Genomic DNA, 20167 nt, shown 5'->3' with positions numbered 1-20167 from the left:
CATTCCGAGCTATGCCAGTGAAGAGAGACGCAGAGAGAGACGATGAGGTTCCCTATTCCTCTTTCTCTCTGTCCCTCTGTCCGCATAACAGCAAAACAAACAGATGCCAGCGTGGAGCATCTTGGTTGCTATCTGAGGAGGATCTCTCCACACACAAAGGGACATTCATTGGGCTGCCAAGTATCAGTGGAGACCAGAGAGAGCAGGAACAGCCCCAGAGTCTAGCGACAGATGATGATCTTATCGATGGGGGGGGGGGGGGTGACTCTTTAGTCACATCATCAGTTGGCTCTTGCCAAGAACTGTGGCATTTCACTATTGGGTGTTGAGCGACGTTGAGGGGGACAGAGCGGGTAGGGTTTGTCAAAGCCCCCTGTACTGGAGCTCACTGAAGGCCACTCTTTCTTCAGGCCTTGTCTTTGATTTGTGAGAAAGGGTTCTATACAGTGAGTGTTTCTTTTTTACTTTGTCATTAATGTTTATTAAGGAAATAAGCAGAGTGAGACGGTGAGAGTTTTGGCACTTGAGTTGTAGTCTCAGCACCTCAGAGAGTTTGATAAACAGTGGTCATTTTGGCTGGGCTAAAGATTTCCCAAAGGAGGCTTCTTCGCTTTGACCATCCAAAATAACATAGATATCAGGGAGTATAGATTGTCTACAGACCCCATTTAGATAAAACCAGTCGTCTATTATCATAATGAATGTCTATATATTTGTTTTCTATAGATAGTGGACTCCTAAATGCTGGTGGCAAATAGAGAGATAAAGTATGAAGGCTTATTATTTTTCAGCTGGTGTTTTTGTTGAGGTCGGAGGATTGTATCTGCAACAGATGTGACACACCAGCTGGAAGCCAAGGTCCTCAGGCAACATTTGGTACGGGACACAAACAACTGGCACACAGACACTGTATGAGGACCTCGAACCTCCAATTGAATTGTACCCCCCCCCTCCCTTCTCTCTCACACACCTACTACTCCCATCCCCCCATCTCGTATCAACTAGAGAGAGGGGAGGGGGAGGAGAGAGAGAGAGAGAGTACTTTAACCACTTGTACATCGTTACAACACTGTTACATAATATCACATTTGTAATGTCTTCATGTTTTTGGGAACATCTGTGAGTATAATGTTTACTGTTCATTTGTATTGTTTACTTCACTTTTGTATATTATCTATCTATTCCCATGCCAATAAAGCCTCTTGAATTGAATTGACTTGAGAGAGGGGAGGGGGAGAGAGTGAGGGGGAGAAAGAGAGAGAGAAAGATAGAGAGACTACCCGCCCGCTGGGGAAGGCTGTAGCTAGCGGTCGGTGTGTCAACAGGGCTAAACAGGAACTAGCATCCAAGTGGTTAAAGGGCCTCGCTCTTATCAGAGGACAGACAGAATGCATCAAGCGGTGGCTGCATGTGCTCCTTCTCCCTTGCATCGCACTGAGGGAGCCTGCTGCCTCTGATGTTGGCCAGCTGTGCTCCAATGTTTCATCATTTCCCTCTTAATGAGCTTAGCCACCTTCCACCACACCGTCAGTAACGCAGTGGGCAACAGACAGAGAGGAGGAGGAGGAGAGAGATAATCATCCCAGTTCATTCTTCCACAAAATAAAGTTGTCTGGACATACAGTAGGCAGTGGTGTCATTGGTATCAAACAAAAAGGAACGTTTGCAGTATTGAGATGAGAATATTACTCTAGTTTTGGCATATATTTGTACATTTATCCAACATCAAGTAATTGTTTGGGCTGTAATGTTCTTGAAATGCAGGTGTATTTTATAGCGGAGGGTGTAGCTGATCAAAAGAAAATGAAGTCTTCCTGACTCCAGGGTGTGATTTGATCCAGGTGTGTGTGATCTTTAGGAAACAACAACAGCGTAGCCACCCGTCACCCAATGTTGTTTATGCACGAGAAGGAGCACATTAGATGAAGGCATTTCCATACAAACAGACTGACACAATAGCGTGTCACAGATACAAGGCTGATATTTACAGAATAGACCTCGTCTGAATAGGTCATTATATCACAGGAGTGTTATTATAAAGTTCAGTGATCATTTCACTTCACTCAACATGCATGGAATACATGCCCAGAATACTGATTAGCAACAACATCAGTGCACATCTAGGTTCAAATAAGTGTTGCAAACTAAATGTATGGTTCATACATGTGTGGTAATTACAGTAAGAACGTATCAACTATGAGAAATGCATGAACACCCTCTGGGTCTGTTTAGATTGTGCCGTACTGTATATTACATTCACTTTACAGTAACAAAGGCGGGAACATTATGTGAAAATGTGCCTCAATAAAAGGGTGATAAGTTAGAGTGCTGAAGACAATCATAACACCTGGCTTCAGTCAGAGGGAGAGTAGATGTTCAACAGGAAGATAGAGCAGATAGCGCTTGAGGGGGTTGAGGGTCTAAATCCTCCAACCAGGGCACTCAGAGGTTGTCAAGGCGACCAGGCGGAAATGTGCACTTGAGAGGCCTGCGTGACTTTCCTCTCCCCCAGAAACCCAGCGGTGACCACGCTACGGCCCCAATTATCATAACTATTTGATTAATCACCGTCCTAAAAAAGTACACTGAATCTAAGAGATAAGATAGCGGGGGTGTTTTAACTAGCTGCGCTAACAGTGCTATTCTGTTACACAGTTCATTAAGTGTAGCTGTGCACTAGGCACAAGGGGCCTAGCTTCTTCCTGGATCAATCCGCTGCCTCTCTCGCCGCCTGCCAGTCACTGAGCCTGGCCCTGCGATGTCTCACTGAGATTATCTCTAGAGAAGACACCTTTCAGGCAAAGTTACCGGTCTGTTGTTTTGATTTGTTTTGATTTGAAACACTCCAACTGATGATGATGATGATGATGATGGATTCATTATTTCTGTTTACTGTTTTATGGACACGAGGGACTGTAGATGTATATGCATGGGGGAAAAATAGTAATCTCTCAATGTGCCCTTGAGCAAGGCACTTAACCTTCATTTGCTCCAGGGGTCCTGTACTACTATGGCTGACCATGTAAAACAACACATTTCACTGCACCTATCTTGGGCATGTAACAATAAAACATATTTTTCTATGGATATTATTATTTGTACATTGTAAAAATGTGATGTGTATGTATAAAAAAATGTACCAAATAGCAGGACACTTCACAAGATGCCTATCACAGAAAAAGAAAGAGGAGCACTTTTATAATGATCTTATTTAAGGACAAATTCTACAAATGACTGTGTTCTAGGAAACTGGAGGATTTGGCTGACTGTTTTGAGATTCTTGATTTTATGAAATGGATGACTGTTTCGATGCTTGGTGTTTTATGACATGATGACCGTTTCGATGCTTGGTGTTTTATGACATGATGACCGTTTCGATGCTAGGTGTTTTATGACATGATGACCCTTTCGATGCTTGGTGTTTTATGAAATGGATGACCGTTTCGATGCTTGGTGTTTTATGACATGATGACCGTTTCGATGCTTGGTGTTTTATGACATGATGACCGTTTCGATACTTGGTGTTTTATGACATGATGACCGTTTCGATGCTTGGTGTTTTATGACATGATGACCGTTTCGATGCTTGGTGTTTTATGACATGATGACCGTTTCGATGCTTGGTGTTTTATGACATGATGACCGTTTCGATGCTTGGTGTTTTATGACATGATGACCGTTTCGATGCTTGGTGTTTTATGACATGATGACCGTTTCGATGCTTGGTGTTTTATAGGAGAGCTGGATGCGTTCCACAAGGATGGGGAGCGTCGGATCCACAGCCGCCAGCAGCTCCCTGTGGGAACCACGTGGGGACCGTTCAACGGGAAGATGGAGATGAACATGGATGGCAGTGGCATGGTAGGTGCTTTTAATGTCTGTCTTTCACTGATTCTGTCAGAGTCACATTGTTACTGGGGCTGCTCTGGGAACATGAAGAAACAGAGAATAACGTCAAATTATCTGTCACTCATTTGGTCCATAACCTAACCTTCACTTTGCTAAAAAAAAGTTAGTATATTTAGTTCATCAGTCATCTGTCGTTCCTAGAGGCCTTGCCCGCCAGGCTACTAGAAGTTCCTTCCACCAATATCATACAGTGAGAGTGGGTGGGTAAAGCCTATTCTACTGGAAGGAGGAGGGAATTCCCATGACAGAGTCAGACCCACAGAGTTGACTTTTCAGGGATCAAATTGGCCCTCACAAAAGGCTTTGGTGTGCATTCATTTCAACCATTTAATCTGCACATTTTAAGACTAAACACTTTAATTGGTGAATTTTTTATTCGAGTCCAGACCCTCGATTCAATGAACTAACGATCCATTATATTGGATGTTACTATTCTCACCCCAGCTTTACACCAATCAGCTGGCCCCTCTTGTCTTAAGACATCTCAGTGAAGTTCCTCTTTAACGGCTAGAAAATATGTTGACCTGGTGCTCTGGTGAAACGACGAGTCCTCCAGGGTTTTGATATTTCATTTTGCATTTGGATTAATTAAGAAAATTCTTATTAAAAATTGTAACCAATCTCATATTCATCCTGTTAAGAAACATAAGGAAAAGTCCACTAGGATTTTAGACTCAGAGGCCCTCTGCGTTCTTGTGGATTTCTTTAACCATATAACTTTATTAAATCATTCTCTGAGCTGTTTCTGATTGTTTTCTAAGCTCCCCTCACGGTTCTAAAGTCATCAATGGCTTTAAATATTTCATCTAACCATGAAATATGGACTCTTTTCGGGTCCAGGCCTGTTATCCTCAAGCAAAGAGTGATTCTAAGGATGAACACCTCAAGCCACTACTGAGCATGACATGCAAATATAGTTCTCTTCCATTTTTGCATGAATTTACATGAAAGGTGGATAGCCAATGTGACAGTCTATTGCCCTCAGAGTGAACAACTAGTGTCAAATGCATCCTCATATGGTTGAGATGCAGTTATCAGAGTATTTGTACTAAAGGTTTCCTACATTTGTATACTTCATAAACATGAAGTTAAGATGTAGTAACTAACTAAATACATTTTAAACTGTACACATTCTAAGAGACTGAGCTGTTGGACAATATTGTAATGTTCTAGATTGTTAGTTACAGCCCTCTGCCTTCGCCTGAATCCTTCCCTGAGATCCTCCTATCTTCAGGCGTCTAACTGAGGCAGGTGCTAGGCTTCACCTGTAATGGCTTGTGGAGGGGTTATAAAGAACCAAACATCTTCTCTCAATTAAAGGGAGAGGAAGAGCTCTCTGGCATATTGCCTTTAAGGATCTCTCCTTTCTGTGTCTATTCTCATGGGTACATATGCTATGCTTCGCTGCTTGCTCTCCTCTCTCTTCTCTTAGTCTCAGTCATCTCTCAAATGAGCTGCTGGCTGTTAGCAGCTTCTCACAATACCTCATTAAAGCTGAATTCCAGTAACTTATTTTGGTTTTATTGAGCTGCCTGTTTTACTGTGATACGAACATACTTTAAATTTGCCGTACCTATAGATAAACAAGAAAGCTGGCAATCAATTCCCTCCTATTTCCATCAGTGACTCCTCTTACACTGCATGGCTTAATTTACCCACCACCTGGTCGTTAAGGAGTTTTGCTGGTGTATATATACAGTAGTACTGTAAAAAAAAAAAAAACATTGGCAACTTCCACAGAAAGGTATTTTAGCTCTTGTTTTCTACTGAGGGAGGAAAGGGACTTAGTTGTATTCTGCGTCTTAACGATATACTGCCATACCCAACCAGAGAAAGCCTTACGAGGGGAAATAAAATAGGGACTAAGAGAAAGTAGCAATGTAAAGGAGAATGAAAAGAGAAAGCTGGGTAGTTTTGATGCATGTCAGACCAGCCTCGTGTTCCTCTACAGGGTCAGGAAGGCAGTATAAAGCATTTGAAGGCAGAAATAAACTCTGATTGTTTCGTGAGTCTCTACTTCATTCACCCAAGAGGGGCTCTCAGTCATTCTCATGAAGTATGACCTCTAGGGACTATTACATCTCTTCTCTCTGTGTTAGATTGTGAAACCACAGAGGTGAAGGAATTACCCACTGGCATGGCAGCTCTAAGGCATTAACGTCACCTGTCCTTCTCTCTCACTCTTTGAAATCCAAGCTGGAAACACGGGACCTTCTTGTGTGATATTGATATGCCCTCGATGGAATCGAAAGGGGTCTTTCAGACACGTCACTCGCAGACTTCCGTATCTAGATCAAGGCGTCTTCCATGATTGTAGCATACATTCAAAGTTAGCTAGTACTGTGTGTCATGCGGTCTCACCACTTGAAAAAGTCCCACGATGCAGAAATTCATTGTGATTATTCCATAAAGCTTGCACTTGTAGTGCTGTCCATTATAGTAGTAGCAGAGATTGTCAGGGGTGGCCAGTTGTGAGTCTGATGATTACACCAATGAGAAGTGTAGTGTTCAGGAGGCAGAGGGGACGAGTGGTAACTGCATGCAAACTGTGTTAGCTCGCTGAGCTAAAGCTGAGGATTTAAGATGGAGGAGCTAATGCGATTTTTCAGGTCTCAGGCAAGGTTTCTCATCACCAGTGGTGTAGTGGAGGGACTAAGAGAAAGTAGCAACCTTTTTTTATTAATTAAGCGAGCGTTTACACAAATATTGCGAGACAGTTCTTTGGTTGCTGGTATTACTTTATTCAGCATTGGTCAGCGTTTACTTTCTTTGGGGGGAAGGGGGACGATATCAGTATCGCAATATTTTTTCCATGGCAAAAATGTAAACACAAAGCAGACCAAACCCCTGCTGTGTAAAATGTCGTGTGTTATAGCTTGAAAATAAATCAATAAATCAATGTGACAACATAATGATGTCTGTTTCTAACATTAGGGATGGTATCCTGTTTTGTTTTCTTACCACGATACTAATGAGTATTTTCATTATTTTATTTCACCTTTATTTAACCAGGCCAGTTGAGAACAAGTTCTCATTTACAACTGCGACCTGGCGAGATAAAGCAAAGCAGTGCAACACAAACAACAACACAATTGGCTCATTCATCCCCCTCCTCTCCCCTGTAACTGCAAATGAGAACGTGTTCTCAGTCAACTTACCTGGTAAAATGACAGATAAATAAACACAGAGTTTCACATGGAATAAACAAACGTACAGTCAATAACACAGACAGAGTATGGCGATACTGGTATCATCCCAGCCCTACTACAGTACTTACAGCTATTTTCACTCATATGTACGGTACATGTAGTCAAATAATTATACATATATTCCTCATTTCCCATTGGCTCAGGATTTTTCAGATCCACTACCAATACAGTTTCAGTTCTAGCTGAACCCTGATATAGGTCTCTATGGGTCTGCTGTGGGTCTCTATGTATCAACTGTGGGTCTCTATGGCTCTCTATGGGTCTACTGTGGCTCTCTATGGGTCTACTGTGGGTCTCTATGGGTCTACTGTGGCTCTCTATGGGTCTACTGTGGGTCTCTATGGGTCTACTGTTAGTCTCTATGGGTCTACTGTGGGTCTCTTATGGGTTGACTGTGGGTCTCTATGGGTCGACTGTGGGTCTACTGTAGATCTCTATGGGTCTACTGTAGGTCTCTATGGGTCTACTGTGGGTCTACTGTGGGTCTCTTGTGGGTCTACTGTGGGTCTCTTATGGGTCTCTATGGGACTACTGTGGGTCTACTGTGGGTCTCTATGGGTCTCTATGGGTATACTGTGGGTCTACTCTAGGTCTCTATGGGTCTACTGTGCATCTCTATGGGTCTACTGTGGGTCTCTGTGGGTCTGCTGTGGGTCTACTGTGGGACTAATGTGGGTCTACTGTGGGTCTGCTGTGGGTCTACTGTGGGTCTCTATGGGTCTACTGTGGGGCTCTATGGGTCTACTGTGGCTCTCTATGGGTCTACTGTGGGTCTGCTGTGGGTCTCTATGGGTCTACTGTGGCTCTCTATGGGTCTATATGGATCTACTGTAGGTTTACTGTGTCTCTCTGTGGATCTACTGTTAGTCTCTATGGGTGTACTGTGGGTATACTGTGGCTCTCTGTGGGTCTACTGTGGTTCACTATGGGACTACTCTGGGGCTCTATGGGTCTACTGTGGGTCTCTGTGGGTCTGCTGTGGGTCTCTATGGGTCTACTGTTAGTTTCTATGGGTCTACTGTGGGTCTGCTGTGGGTCTCTGTGGGTCTGCTGTGGGTCTCTATGGGACTACTGTGGGTCTCTATGGGTCTACTGTGGGTCTCTGTGGGTCTCTTATCGGTCTACTGTGGGTTTACTGTGTCTCTCTGTGGATCTACTGTTAATCTCTATGGGTGTACTGTGGGTCTGCTGTGGCTCTCTATGGGTCTAATGTGGTTCTCTATGGGACTACTGTGGGTCTCTATGGGTCTACTGTGGTTCTCTATGGGTCTACTGTAGGTCTACTGTGGGTCTACTGTTGGTCTCTATGGGTCTACTGTGGATCTACTGTGGGTCTCTATGGATCTACTGTGGGTCTCTATGGGTCTACTGTGGGTCTGCTGTGGGTCTCTATGGGTCTCCTGTGGGTCTACTGTGGGTCTATGGGTCTACTGTGGGTCTGCTGTGGGTCTCTATGGGTCTACTGTGGGTCTGCTGTGGGTCTCTATGTGTCTACTGTGGGTCTGCTGTCGGTCTCTATGGGTCTACTGTGGGTCTGCTGTGGATCTACTGTGGGTCTCTATGGATCTACTGTGGGTCTCTATGGGTCTACTGTGGGTCTGCTGTGGGTCTCTATGGGTCTCCTGTGGGTCTCTATGGGTCTGCTGTGGGTCTATGGGTCTACTGTGGGTCTGCTGTGGCTCTCTATGGGTCTACTGTGGGTCTGCTGTGGGTCTCTATGGGTCTACTGTGGGTCTGCTGTGGCTCTCTATGGGTCTACTGTGGGTCTGATGTGGCTCTCTATGGGTATACTGTGGGTCTGCTGTGGGTCTCTATGGGTCTACTCTGGGTCTCTATGACTCTCTATGGGTATACTGTGGATCTGCTGTGGCTCTCTATGGGTCTACTGTGGGTCTGCTGTGGGTCTGCTGTGGCTCTCTATGGGTATACTGTGAGTCTGCTGTAGGTCTGCTGTGGGTCTGCTGTGGCTCTCTATGGGTATACTGTGAGTCTGCTGTGGGTCTCTATGGGTATACTGTGGGTCTGCTGTGGCTCTCTATGGGTCTACTGTGGGTCTGCTGTGGCTCTCTATGGGTATACTGTGAGTCTGCTGTGGCTCTCTATGGGTCTACTGTGGGTCTGCTGTGGATCTGCTGTGGCTCTCTATGGGTATACTGTGGGTATGCTGTGGGTCTGCTGTGGCTCTCTATGGGTCTACTGTGGGTCTCTGTGGGTCTGCTGTGGCTCTCTATGGGTCTACTGTGGGTCTGCTGTGGGTCTGCTGTGGCTCTCTATGGGTCTACTGTGGGTCTGCTGTGGGTCTGCTGTGGCTCTCTATGGGTCTGCTGTGGCTCTCTATGGGTCTACTGTGAGTCTGCTGTGGGTCTCTATGTGTCTACTCTGGGTCTCTATGGCTAGGGAGTGATGGATGATGCTGGGGGAAATAGTGGTGCATTACAGTTGTCAAGGCGGGACTAACAGACAAGAGGAAAGTGAGAGAGGACAAACAGGGGGGAAGAGCATGACAGGTAATCTAGACATCTGTAGGACAGAGATAGGGTTACATCTCCAGCCTTTATCAAAGAGGAAAGCAGATTTCACAGCTGATGGAAGGTCGTGGCAGCAGCCCCAGGCCGCAGGGGTGCTGGGTTTGTTGTGAGGTACTGTAGCTATCCACACACAGCCTGCTGCTGCTATAGGAACTTGTTAACACACACACACCTCTGATTAGACACTCCAACCAAAGTTGTTTTTCATGCTTTATCAGTGTTAGATGATCACACTAGGTCTAACCCCCCCCCCCCTTTTTCCTACTTGATGTTGTCTTCAAAGAAATAAATATAAGTGGTACTTTAATGATGGAATACATTGAACTGATTTTAGGTTCTCGGTGTGTGTGTTGTATCAACCATAGAAATAGAATGTTCTCTCAGTAAATTATTTATCCCAGAAGGACACAAGGGCTGAAGTCTAAACAGAGTAACTGCCTAGTGTTGGAGTATTGTGTAGTGTGTGAAGGAGAGGGAGAGGGCACAGAGGGAGGGAGAGGGCCCAGAGAGATAGAGGGAGAGTGACGAGAGATAGGGAGAGGCACAGGACCCAGAGAAGAGAGATAGAGAGAGAGAGAGAGAGAGAGAGAGGGAGAGGGCCCAGAGAGATAGAGGGAGAGTGACGAGAGATAGAGGGAGAGTGACGAGAGATAGGGAGAGGCACAGGGCCCAGAGAAGAGAGATAGAGAGAGAGAGGGAGAGGGAGAGGGCCCAGAGAGAGAATGAGAGACCATTGAGCGAGAGCCCAGACAGAGATAGAAAGTGAGCTGTCCAAAGCTGCAACCCCAGCTTGTCAGTACCCTGTTTTTCTCTCTCTCTTCTCCTCTCTGACTGATGGAGCTGCCAGCGCTCAGCCTCATCCTTCACTTCTCTCACTTCTTCCCCTGATCAATCAGACTATTAAGCTCCAATTACACCAGCCAGCCCCTCCACACAAGCAGGTGAGCGACAAGCACATTCAGCCAGCCCAGACACGCACGGCCCAACCAGCCAACACTCCCAAATGAACCCAAATGAATAGTGACACTGAGACATAAATGTCTGCAATCGGGGGCTAAATGACACGTCTGTGTCGAAGCTATTGAGTAGCAGGTGTCTTAAAAGTAGTAATTACACAAAGCGGGACAGGATGTGAAAAAAGGCCCACGGCTGGGCCAGAGTAGGCCCCAGTGTTGTGGTTAGCTGGGTTCTGTCTCTAGGTGTTGATAATTGATTCAGGCTAATAATAAGCTGCGGATTTGGAGGCCTGTCTGTTCTAGATGCGTGTTGCTGAGGCTGGAGCCTCCTGCTCTATGCTCATAATGCTCATTATAAAGGTCTATTGTAAGGCCTGGTTTCAGTGACTGCTGATCTTTTTACTTTAGCCCTCAACTGGTAGTGATGCAAAGATATTTAGGGAAGTGTATGTATTGAGGTCAACCCCTAAAACAGACAACAGAAAACAGGAGGCAGGTGAGTTTATATCATTATTGGCCATATCCTGGGAACACTACATTTGTTGTTGTTGTGCCTTATATATCAGAAGGAAAAGAAAAAGAACAAGAGACAATGTTTTTGTATATTGTAAGCTATATTGTCCGTGATATATCATCCGGTGTGATGTGTTTCTGAGTGGAGAGACAGGAAGCCACATCAGGGAAGCAGCTGGCAGTGGAAATGTTGTCCCATGTGAAGCAGAATGCAGAGACAAACACCGTGTCATGTTCTTAAAAATGTTTGTGTTCACATTAAGATATTAAGACATAGTTTTAGTTTCACAGTTCTTAAAAATAGGTTCTACATTTCTATCATGAATTTTGTCAGAAATATGTGTATTATATACTGCAACCATGTGATTGAGGCTAGCTGCTACAGTATTCTTTATCGTCAGTAGTATTATGTGTGTTTTCTGAGAAGAGTAGACTCTCCTTTTGGTTGTGAACAGAGAGTCTTACCTAGAGAGTGGAGACAAAAGGGGAAATGACAAGATACTGTCCTAATTTGCAGCTGGGAGAGAGGTGGTGTCTGTCTGGCCCAGGAGGGGTTTTATAGTGTCATTTAGAACAAGGTGAGGAATGAGGTCCTGCCGTCCATGCTCCAAAAAAAGCAGAAAAATGATTCAAGCCATCACTCAGACATTTATCTCCTCCCGGTTCCCACCCTCTTCCGTCAATATGTTTATTGTTAGCTACCCCCTAAACTTGAACAAGTGGTGGCGCGGATTTTTCTGCTCCGAAATTATATTTTTCTTCTTGTCATTGCTTCATTAATCAAGAGAAGGCATTCTGAAAAATGTTTTGTTTTGGAGGCTGCAATCTATTTTTTGTGTGTGTGTGTGTTGTTGTTAATCTGCGCCCGTGGCAGGTTTCCCCTTCGAAACGCAGCGCTAAGCAGCGGTATCGCAGGCCTATTGTTGTAGCCTCTGTCATAGCAAGGAGAGCCTGATGCAGGCCTGGGCTGGCCTGATAAGGAAAGAGGATTCAACATGGCTGGAAAGGAGAATCAGTGGGACTTGAGAGTGGAGTACGGATGGGGCAGACGCGCACACAGAGGTCCGCGCGCATGCGGGTGTGCGCCCACACACATGTACTCGCATGCATACAAACGCATACTCACACTCACACGTAAGCATGCACACACGTACTCGCGTGCATACAAACGCATACTCACACTCACACGTAAGCATGCACACACGTACTCGCGTGCATACAAACGCATACTCACACTCACACGTAAGCATGCACACACGTACTCGCGTGCATACAAATGCATACTCACACTCACACGTAAGCATGCACACACGTACTCGCGTGCATACAAACGCATACTCACACTCACACGTAAGCATGCACACACGTACTCGCGTGCATACAAACGCATACTCACACTCACACGTAAGCATGCACACACATGCAAGCACACAACTCATCATCATCATCATCATCATCACACTGGCACATGCCCAGGCAATTATTTACAGTATAACATCCAATTGCATATGCAAGAAGACACCCCATGAGATAGTAGTTACAGTACACCACCTCTCTGCTACTACTTACTGGCAACACACTGACTGCCACAGCACCATACAGCACACTAAGAAATAACCAAAAGATTGTATTTTGTATATAAAGTCGACCTATCCTTTCTGTCTGAAAGTAATACCCTCTTGGATGTGGTTGGTAAAACCAGACAAATATCTGCACTAACCGGATTTGAATTTCTATGTTGGACACACAAATAATTTTGGCATAAAGAATGTGGCTCCATCTAATGAAATAATGGCCCTAAATTTTAGGCTGGGAACCAATTTGTGATTGCATGCATCAATTATTTCTTGGGCTTAAACCAATATTAAGACTGGGGTCTCTTCAGATGGGTAAAATGGTAATTATCTGGCGGTCTCTCTGACATTCACTGCGCCCCACATTTCTATCAACACTGTTATTGACCAGCACACACATTAAAGAGTTCACGTTATACCGCATTATTTTGATAAAGAAAACACGTATTCCTCTGAATTCATCCCTCTCTCAGTCTAAACCATCAGCTCGATGACAAAGATCTGACAACAACGCTTGGTTAGGCATACTTGTGAGTCGAATGGAGACTAGGGTTATGACCTATGTCAGAGGGGGGTATCCAGGCCCCGGGGCCATTGTTTGGTGTCTTTCTAAGCTCCTTTCTATGGCTCCTCTCTCTGTGCTCTGCTGGGATCCATCCTGTGGCCATGCCGCCATGCCGTGGTGTATTAGCTGTGAAGGGCTCAGTGCTGCTCAGTGCTACTGGGGTTGGGGCTGTTGGGGCTGAGCTCCACTGTTTGAGATAATGCATGGTTGACTTGATCTACAAGTGAACCTGACATTCTCCTGTCCTTACATCACCACAAACAGATATGGCTGGTCCCCAGATAAGGAAGGCAGAATTCACTGACTTGCTTTGTGCCTTGCAGCACTGCTGTGATGGCTACATAGTTTACTCAATCTCACTATACATACAGGGAATGGATCTGTACACTAAATGTTGCAGAGAGAACGGATGCTTTTTATGTTGAGTTGGGGCTTGAGAGAGAGAGTGAGAGGGAGAGAGAGGAGAGAGAGAGAGAGAGAGAGAGAGAGAGAGGGAGAGAGAGGGAGAGGAGAGGGAGAGAGAGAGAGGGAGAGAGAGGAGAGAGAGGGAGAGAGAGAGAGAGAGGAGAGAGGAGAGAGAGGAGAGAGAGAGAGAGAGAGAGAGAGAGAGAGAGAGAGAGAGAGAGAGAGAGAGAGAGAGAGAGAGAGAGAGAGAGAGAGAGAGAGAGAGAGAGAGATACAAAACATTAGGAACAACTCTTTCCATGACATAAACTGACCAGGCGAATCTAGGTGAAAGCTATGATCCCTTATTGATGTCACTTATTAAATCCACTTCAATCAGTGTAGATGAAGGGGAGGAGACAGGTTAAAGATGGATTTTTAAGCCTTGGGACAATCGAGATGGATTGTGTATGTGTGTCATTCAGAATGTTAATGGACAAGACAGAAGATTTAAGTGCCTTTGAACGGGGTATGGTGTAGGTGCTAGATGCACCGGTTTGAATGTGTCAAGAACTGCATCGATGCTGGGGTTTTCATGCTCAACAGTTTCCCGTGTGTATCAAAAATGATCCTCCACCCAAATGACATCCATCCACCTTGGCACAACTGTTTCAAGCATTGGAGTCAACATGGGCCAGTATCCCTGTGGAACGCTTTCGACACCTTGCTGTGTCCATGCCCCGATGAATTGAGGCTGGTCTGAGGGCAATAGGAGGTGCGACTCAATGTTAGGAAGGTGTTCTTAATGTTTTGTGTAGTCTGTGTATAACATGCAGTACAGGGGTGTAGAATGCTTATCCTCCTCAATAAACATAATTCAACACCTGATACGAACAATATTCAGGAATATTTGATTCATTCGGCAAGATATATTGCATCCTATAAAAGAAGGAAATGTGTGAACTGTGAATTTGAACTTGATCTAAATCGTTCTAAACTGTCTGTCTCGGTACACTGTGTCTACAACACATCATTACCCAACAAGTACCCAATCTAGAGGAAACATTCATTGACATTCCTAAACCTTTGAGAAAAGTCATAGTGTGTAACTTAGAAAAGTCAATGTGAGTGTCTATGTCAAACGAAAGAGTAGATATCCATTAACATACACAACAGACCTCCATTGCAGTTGGAGGGAAAACAGAAAAGTGAAAAGAAGTGGAGTGGTGCCAGCTGCTTTGCCATCTGTCTCTGTCATGGCAGTACTTGTGATATGTTAAAACAACTTCCCTGAGAAGTGCTCCAGATAATCTGTGATTGTTTCCATTTGCAAACTCCTGATAGTATTCTACATTACAGTGGGGACTAAAGTTATTTATGGTGCTGGTTAAAGTTTTAGAGTACTGACCATCATTCCCTTCAGCAGTCAACACACACACACACACACACACACACACACACACACACACACACACACACACACACACACACACACACACACACACACACACACACACACACACACACACACACACACACACACACACACACACACACACACACACACACACACACACACACACACACACACACACACACACTCGTCTATAATGACCTAAAACACATGTTACAGTGCTTCCTCATCCTTATCATTATGGTATCAGCATTGTGGAGAACTTTCATTCCTAGACAACTATGTTTCTCATCCCACTAGAATGCATCATTACGTGCAGGCCCCATGGTCTGCTGGTCTACAGTAGGTACATGTATGCAACCCTGGAGACCGGGATTCAATCGCCGTCTTCCCACTTTTTGTCTCCTGTTAATCTGTCTCCCGCGCTGTTTCTAATCTGTCTGAACAAAGAATAAATGCTTAAAACAGATATCTTTAAGAAAGCATCATAACATGTAGGCTGCTTGATGTTTTCAGGACCCTTTGATGCCATGTCACTGATGACATCCATTATTTATAGCATGCTGCCACCACATCACATCTCCCCACACGTAAACCAGGCCACTCTAAGACCCACTCTGAAATTGCACCTTATTCTTATTCCCTATATAGTGCACTACATGGGCCCTGGTGAAAAGTAGTGCACTATATAAGGAATGCATAGGGTGCCATTTAGGACTTAGACTAAGTCTCTACGTGAGGTTAGGTTAGGCTGGGCTGCTGTGTTCTCTTTCCTCTTGGTTGTGCTGGTGGAGGAGTCTAGGAACACAGTGGAGGCTTTGCTTGCTTCACCTCCTCCAACGACGAGCGAATCCCTGCTGCCGGCCTCTGATAAGTCCGCCCTGTCCCGGCCTCCAGCCCCCCAGTATTCCAGCCCCCCAGCCTTGCTAGCCTGGCTCGGGGCCCACCAAAGCCCAAAGACAAAACCCTGTCAAATGACTCCAGATGGATGAACAGCAGAAAATGACAGTATTCCGTGAAGAATGCTGATTTGGTCGGTGGTCATATGGGTCTTCTATCAGCGGAGGCTTTGAGATAAAGAACCCAGATAAGACCAGAGGAGAGGAGGCCTGGACAGTGTTGGCTTCACAGGCCTGGTGGTCCAGCACATAGCAGTGTGTGTGTATGTTTGTGTGTGTGTTTATGAGGCTGTCAAAACAGGAATATTACACCACAGGGTCGTCAGGAAACTAATTGGGTAACAAAGACCATTTCCCGTCCTGGAACCCCATCTTTTAACAGTCCGTGTGCTGAGACTGTGATAAGGGAGTTCACGTCTAATACATTTAGTGGGGGCAAGTTCACCATCTTTATCTTATTTACTTACCTCAGTGTAAATATGACCGGTCTTTAAAGGGGATTTATTAAGATCCCCATTTATCTAAAGTGCACGCGAGAATCAAACTGTTTCTGTGTCATAGGTATACAATCAAATGATTATGTTTCTGTGTCATAGGTATACAATCAAATGATTATGTTTCTGTGTCATAGGTATACAATCAAATGATTATGTTTCTGTGTCATAGTTAAACAATCAAATGATTATGTTTCTGTGTCATAGTTAAACAATCAAATGATTATGTTTCTGTGTCATAGGTATACAATCAAATGATTATGTTTCTGTGTCATAGTTAAACAATCAAATGATTATGTTTCTGTGTCATAGTTAAACAATCAAATGATTATGTTTCTGTGTCATAGTTAAACAATCAAATGATTATGTTTCTGTGTCATAGTTAAACAATCAAATGATTATGTTTCTGTGTCATAGTTAAACAATCAAATGATTATGTTTCTGTGTCATATAGTTAAACAATCAAATGATTATGTTTCTGTGTCATATAGTTAAACAATCAAATGATTATGTTTCTGTGTCATAGTTAAACAATCAAATGATTATGTTTCTGTCACAGTTTTGAGGGAATTGGTGCGTCCGTGTCATATAGTTAAACAATCAAATGATTATGTTTCTGTGTCATAGTTAAACAATCAAATGATTATGTTTCTGTGTCATAGTTAAACAATCAAATGATTATGTTTCTGTGTCATAGTTAAACAATCAAATGATTATGTTTCTGTGTCATATAGTTAAACAATCAAATGATTAGTTATACAATCAAATGATTATGTTTCTGTGTCATAGTTAAACAATCAAATGATTATGTTTCTGTGTCATAGTTAAACAATCAAATGATTATGTTTCTGTGTCATAGTTAAACAATCAAATAATTATGTTTCTGTGTCATAGGTATACAATCAAATGATTATGCAAATATCAGTAGGTAAGGATTTTTCTTCGGTTCGGGGATGGCCAAGAGGTTTGTGCAAAACAGCTTCCTTACATATAATGCCACGTAGATGCCTTTTTCATTGCATGGTGATTTCTGACTTCACAGAGAAGACATAAGAGTTCAAAGGAACGTATTAAAATCCAAGGCTGTACCTGAAAGGGGCATTGAGGTTTATCCGGGCTTTATTCAAGCATCAGATTTGAGACACTACCTTTTAACCCTCACAGTATCTGTAACCACAGTGAGACTATTTCTTTTTTGATTTTTCGTTCACCGTTTACACCTATTTGTTTTGGGTCATCTTGCCTTGAATGTGATTGTTTGTCTTCACTGACTTCTGACTGATCCTAGGTCTGTGTTTATGTGTGGAGGGATAGCTTGTGACCTTAATGGCTGATAGACTTTGTCTCTTCATGTCGTCTTTGAACAAAGGCCCCTCCGTGTGTTTATTCCTGTGTGTTTAAAGTGGAGCTGTCCGGAGTATGAGCCACCTGGATGGTTCAGTGACCCTGGGGGAACAGTAATGTACCATACAGGTGAACACATCGCTGGCTGTCGCTTCTCTATTATGTGCTCACATAGTTTCTCATGGCTCCAGGAGCCGAGCCCTAAGTTACATGCAAAGATCAAATAAGTCCCCAATTGAATTCAAATAGGAAATTCAAATAGCGAGAACTGAGGCGTTCAGTGTTATTTCTCTGACCGAAGCCAAACAGTAGGAAGACGTGCGTGTACAGGATGTGTACCTCCTAGTCATTATTAAGTAGTGAAGACATGCGTGTACAGGATGTGTACCTCCTATTCATTATTAAGTAGTGAAGACGTGCGTGTACAGGATGTGTACCTCCTATTCATTATTAAGTAGTGAAGACGTGCGTGTACAGGATGTGTACCTCCTAGTCATTATTAAGTAGTGAAGACGTGCGTGTACAGGATGTGTACCTCCTAGTCATTATTAAGTAGTGAAGACGTGCGTGTACAGGATGTGTACCTCCTAGTCATTATTAAGTAGTGAAGACGTGCGTGTACAGGATGTGTACCTCCTAGTCATTATTAAGTAGTGAAGACGTGCGTGTACAGGATGTGTACCTCCTAGTCATTATTAAGTAGTGAAGCGTGCGTGTACAGGATGTGTACCTCCTAGTCATTATTAAGTAGGAAGACGTGCGTGTACAGGATGTGTACCTCCTAGTCATTATTAAGTAGTGAAGACGTGCGTGTACAGGATGTGTACCTCCTAGTCATTATTAAGTAGTGAAGACGTGCGTGTACAGGATATGTACCTCCTAGTCATTATTAAGTAGTGAAGACGTGCGTGTACAGGATGTGTACCTCCTAGTCATTATTAAGTAGTGAAGACGTGCGTGTACAGGATGTGTACTTCCTAGTCATTATTAAGTAGGGAAGACGTGCGTGTACAGGATGTGTACCTCCTAGTCATTATTAAGTAGTGAAGACGTGCGTGTACAGGATGTGTACCTCCTAGTCATTATTAAGTAGGGAAGACGTGCGTGTACAGGATGTGTACCTCCTAGTCATTATTAAGTAGTGAAGACGTGCATGTACAGGATGTGTACCTCCTAGTCATTATTAAGTAGTGAAGACGTGCGTGTACAGGATGTGTACCTCCTAGTCATTATTAAGTAGTGAAGACGTGCGTGTACAGGATGTGTACCTCCTAGTCATTATTAAGTAGTGAAGCGTGCGTGTACAGGATGTGTACCTCCTAGTCATTATTAAGTAGGAAGATGTGCGTGTACAGGATGTGTACCTCCTAGTCATTATTAAGTAGTGAAGACGTGCATGTACAGGATGTGTACCTCCTAGTCATTATTAAGTAGTGAAGACGTGCATGTACAGGATGTGTACCTCCTAGTCATTATTAAGTAGTGAAGCGTGCATGTACAGGATGTGTACCTCCTAGTCATTATTAAGTAGTGAAGACGTGCGTGTACAGGATGTGTACCTCCTAGTCATTATTAAGTAGTGAAGCGTGCATGTACAGGATGTGTACCTCCTAGTCATTATTAAGTAGTGAAGACGTGCGTGTACAGGATGTGTACCTCCTAGTCATTATTAAGTAGGAAGACGTGCGTGTACAGGATGTGTACCTCCTAGTCATTATTAAGTAGTGAAGATGTGCGTGTACAGGATGTGTACCTCCTAGTCATTATTAAGTAGTGAAGCGTGCATGTACAGGATGTGTACCTCCTAGTCATTATTAAGTAGTGAAGACGTGCGTGTACAGGATGTGTACCTCCTAGTCATTATTAAGTAGGAAGACGTGCGTGTACAGGATGTGTACCTCCTAGTCATTATTAAGTAGTGAAGACGTGCGTGTACAGGATGTGTACCTCCTAGTCATTATTAAGTAGTGAAGCGTGTGTGTACAGGATGTGTACCTCCTAGTCATTATTAAGTAGTGAAGCGTGCATGTACAGGATGTGTACCTCCTAGTCATTATTAAGTAGTGAAGCGTGCGTATACAGGATGTGTACCTCCTAGTCATTATTAAGTAGTGAAGCGTGCGTGTACAGGATGTGTACCTCCTAGTCATTATTAAGTAGTGAAGACGTGCGTGTACAGGATGTGTACCTCCTAGTCATTATTAAGTAGTGAAGATGTGCGTGTACAGGATGTGTACCTCCTAGTCATAATTAAGTAGTGAACATGTGCGTGTACAGGATGTGTACCTCCTAGTCATTATTAAGTAGTGAAGACGTGCGTGTACAGGATGTGTACCTCCTAGTCATTATTAAGTAGTGAAGACGTGCGTGTACAGGAT

At 43.8% G+C, this 20167-nt stretch overlaps 1 protein-coding gene across 1 annotated transcript in view; it reads left to right on the top strand.

Moving 5' to 3' along the window:
• The window catches only part of LOC124005475 (zinc finger protein ZFPM2-like), a 239896-nt gene that overhangs the window by 146711 nt on the left and 73018 nt on the right, over window positions 1-20167 (top strand). The window contains exon 4 of the mRNA XM_046314776.1: window positions 3737-3861. Coding sequence (XP_046170732.1) covers window positions 3737-3861 — 125 coding nt within the window. The remainder of the gene's footprint in view (window positions 1-3736; window positions 3862-20167) is intronic.

The sequence above is a fragment of the Oncorhynchus gorbuscha genome, linkage group LG19 (genome assembly GCF_021184085.1).
Source record: "Oncorhynchus gorbuscha isolate QuinsamMale2020 ecotype Even-year linkage group LG19, OgorEven_v1.0, whole genome shotgun sequence".
Classification (NCBI taxonomy): Eukaryota; Metazoa; Chordata; class Actinopteri; order Salmoniformes; family Salmonidae; genus Oncorhynchus; species Oncorhynchus gorbuscha.
The sequence above is the reverse complement of the archived record's forward strand: the minus strand, read 5'-3'. Positions and strand labels throughout refer to the sequence as shown.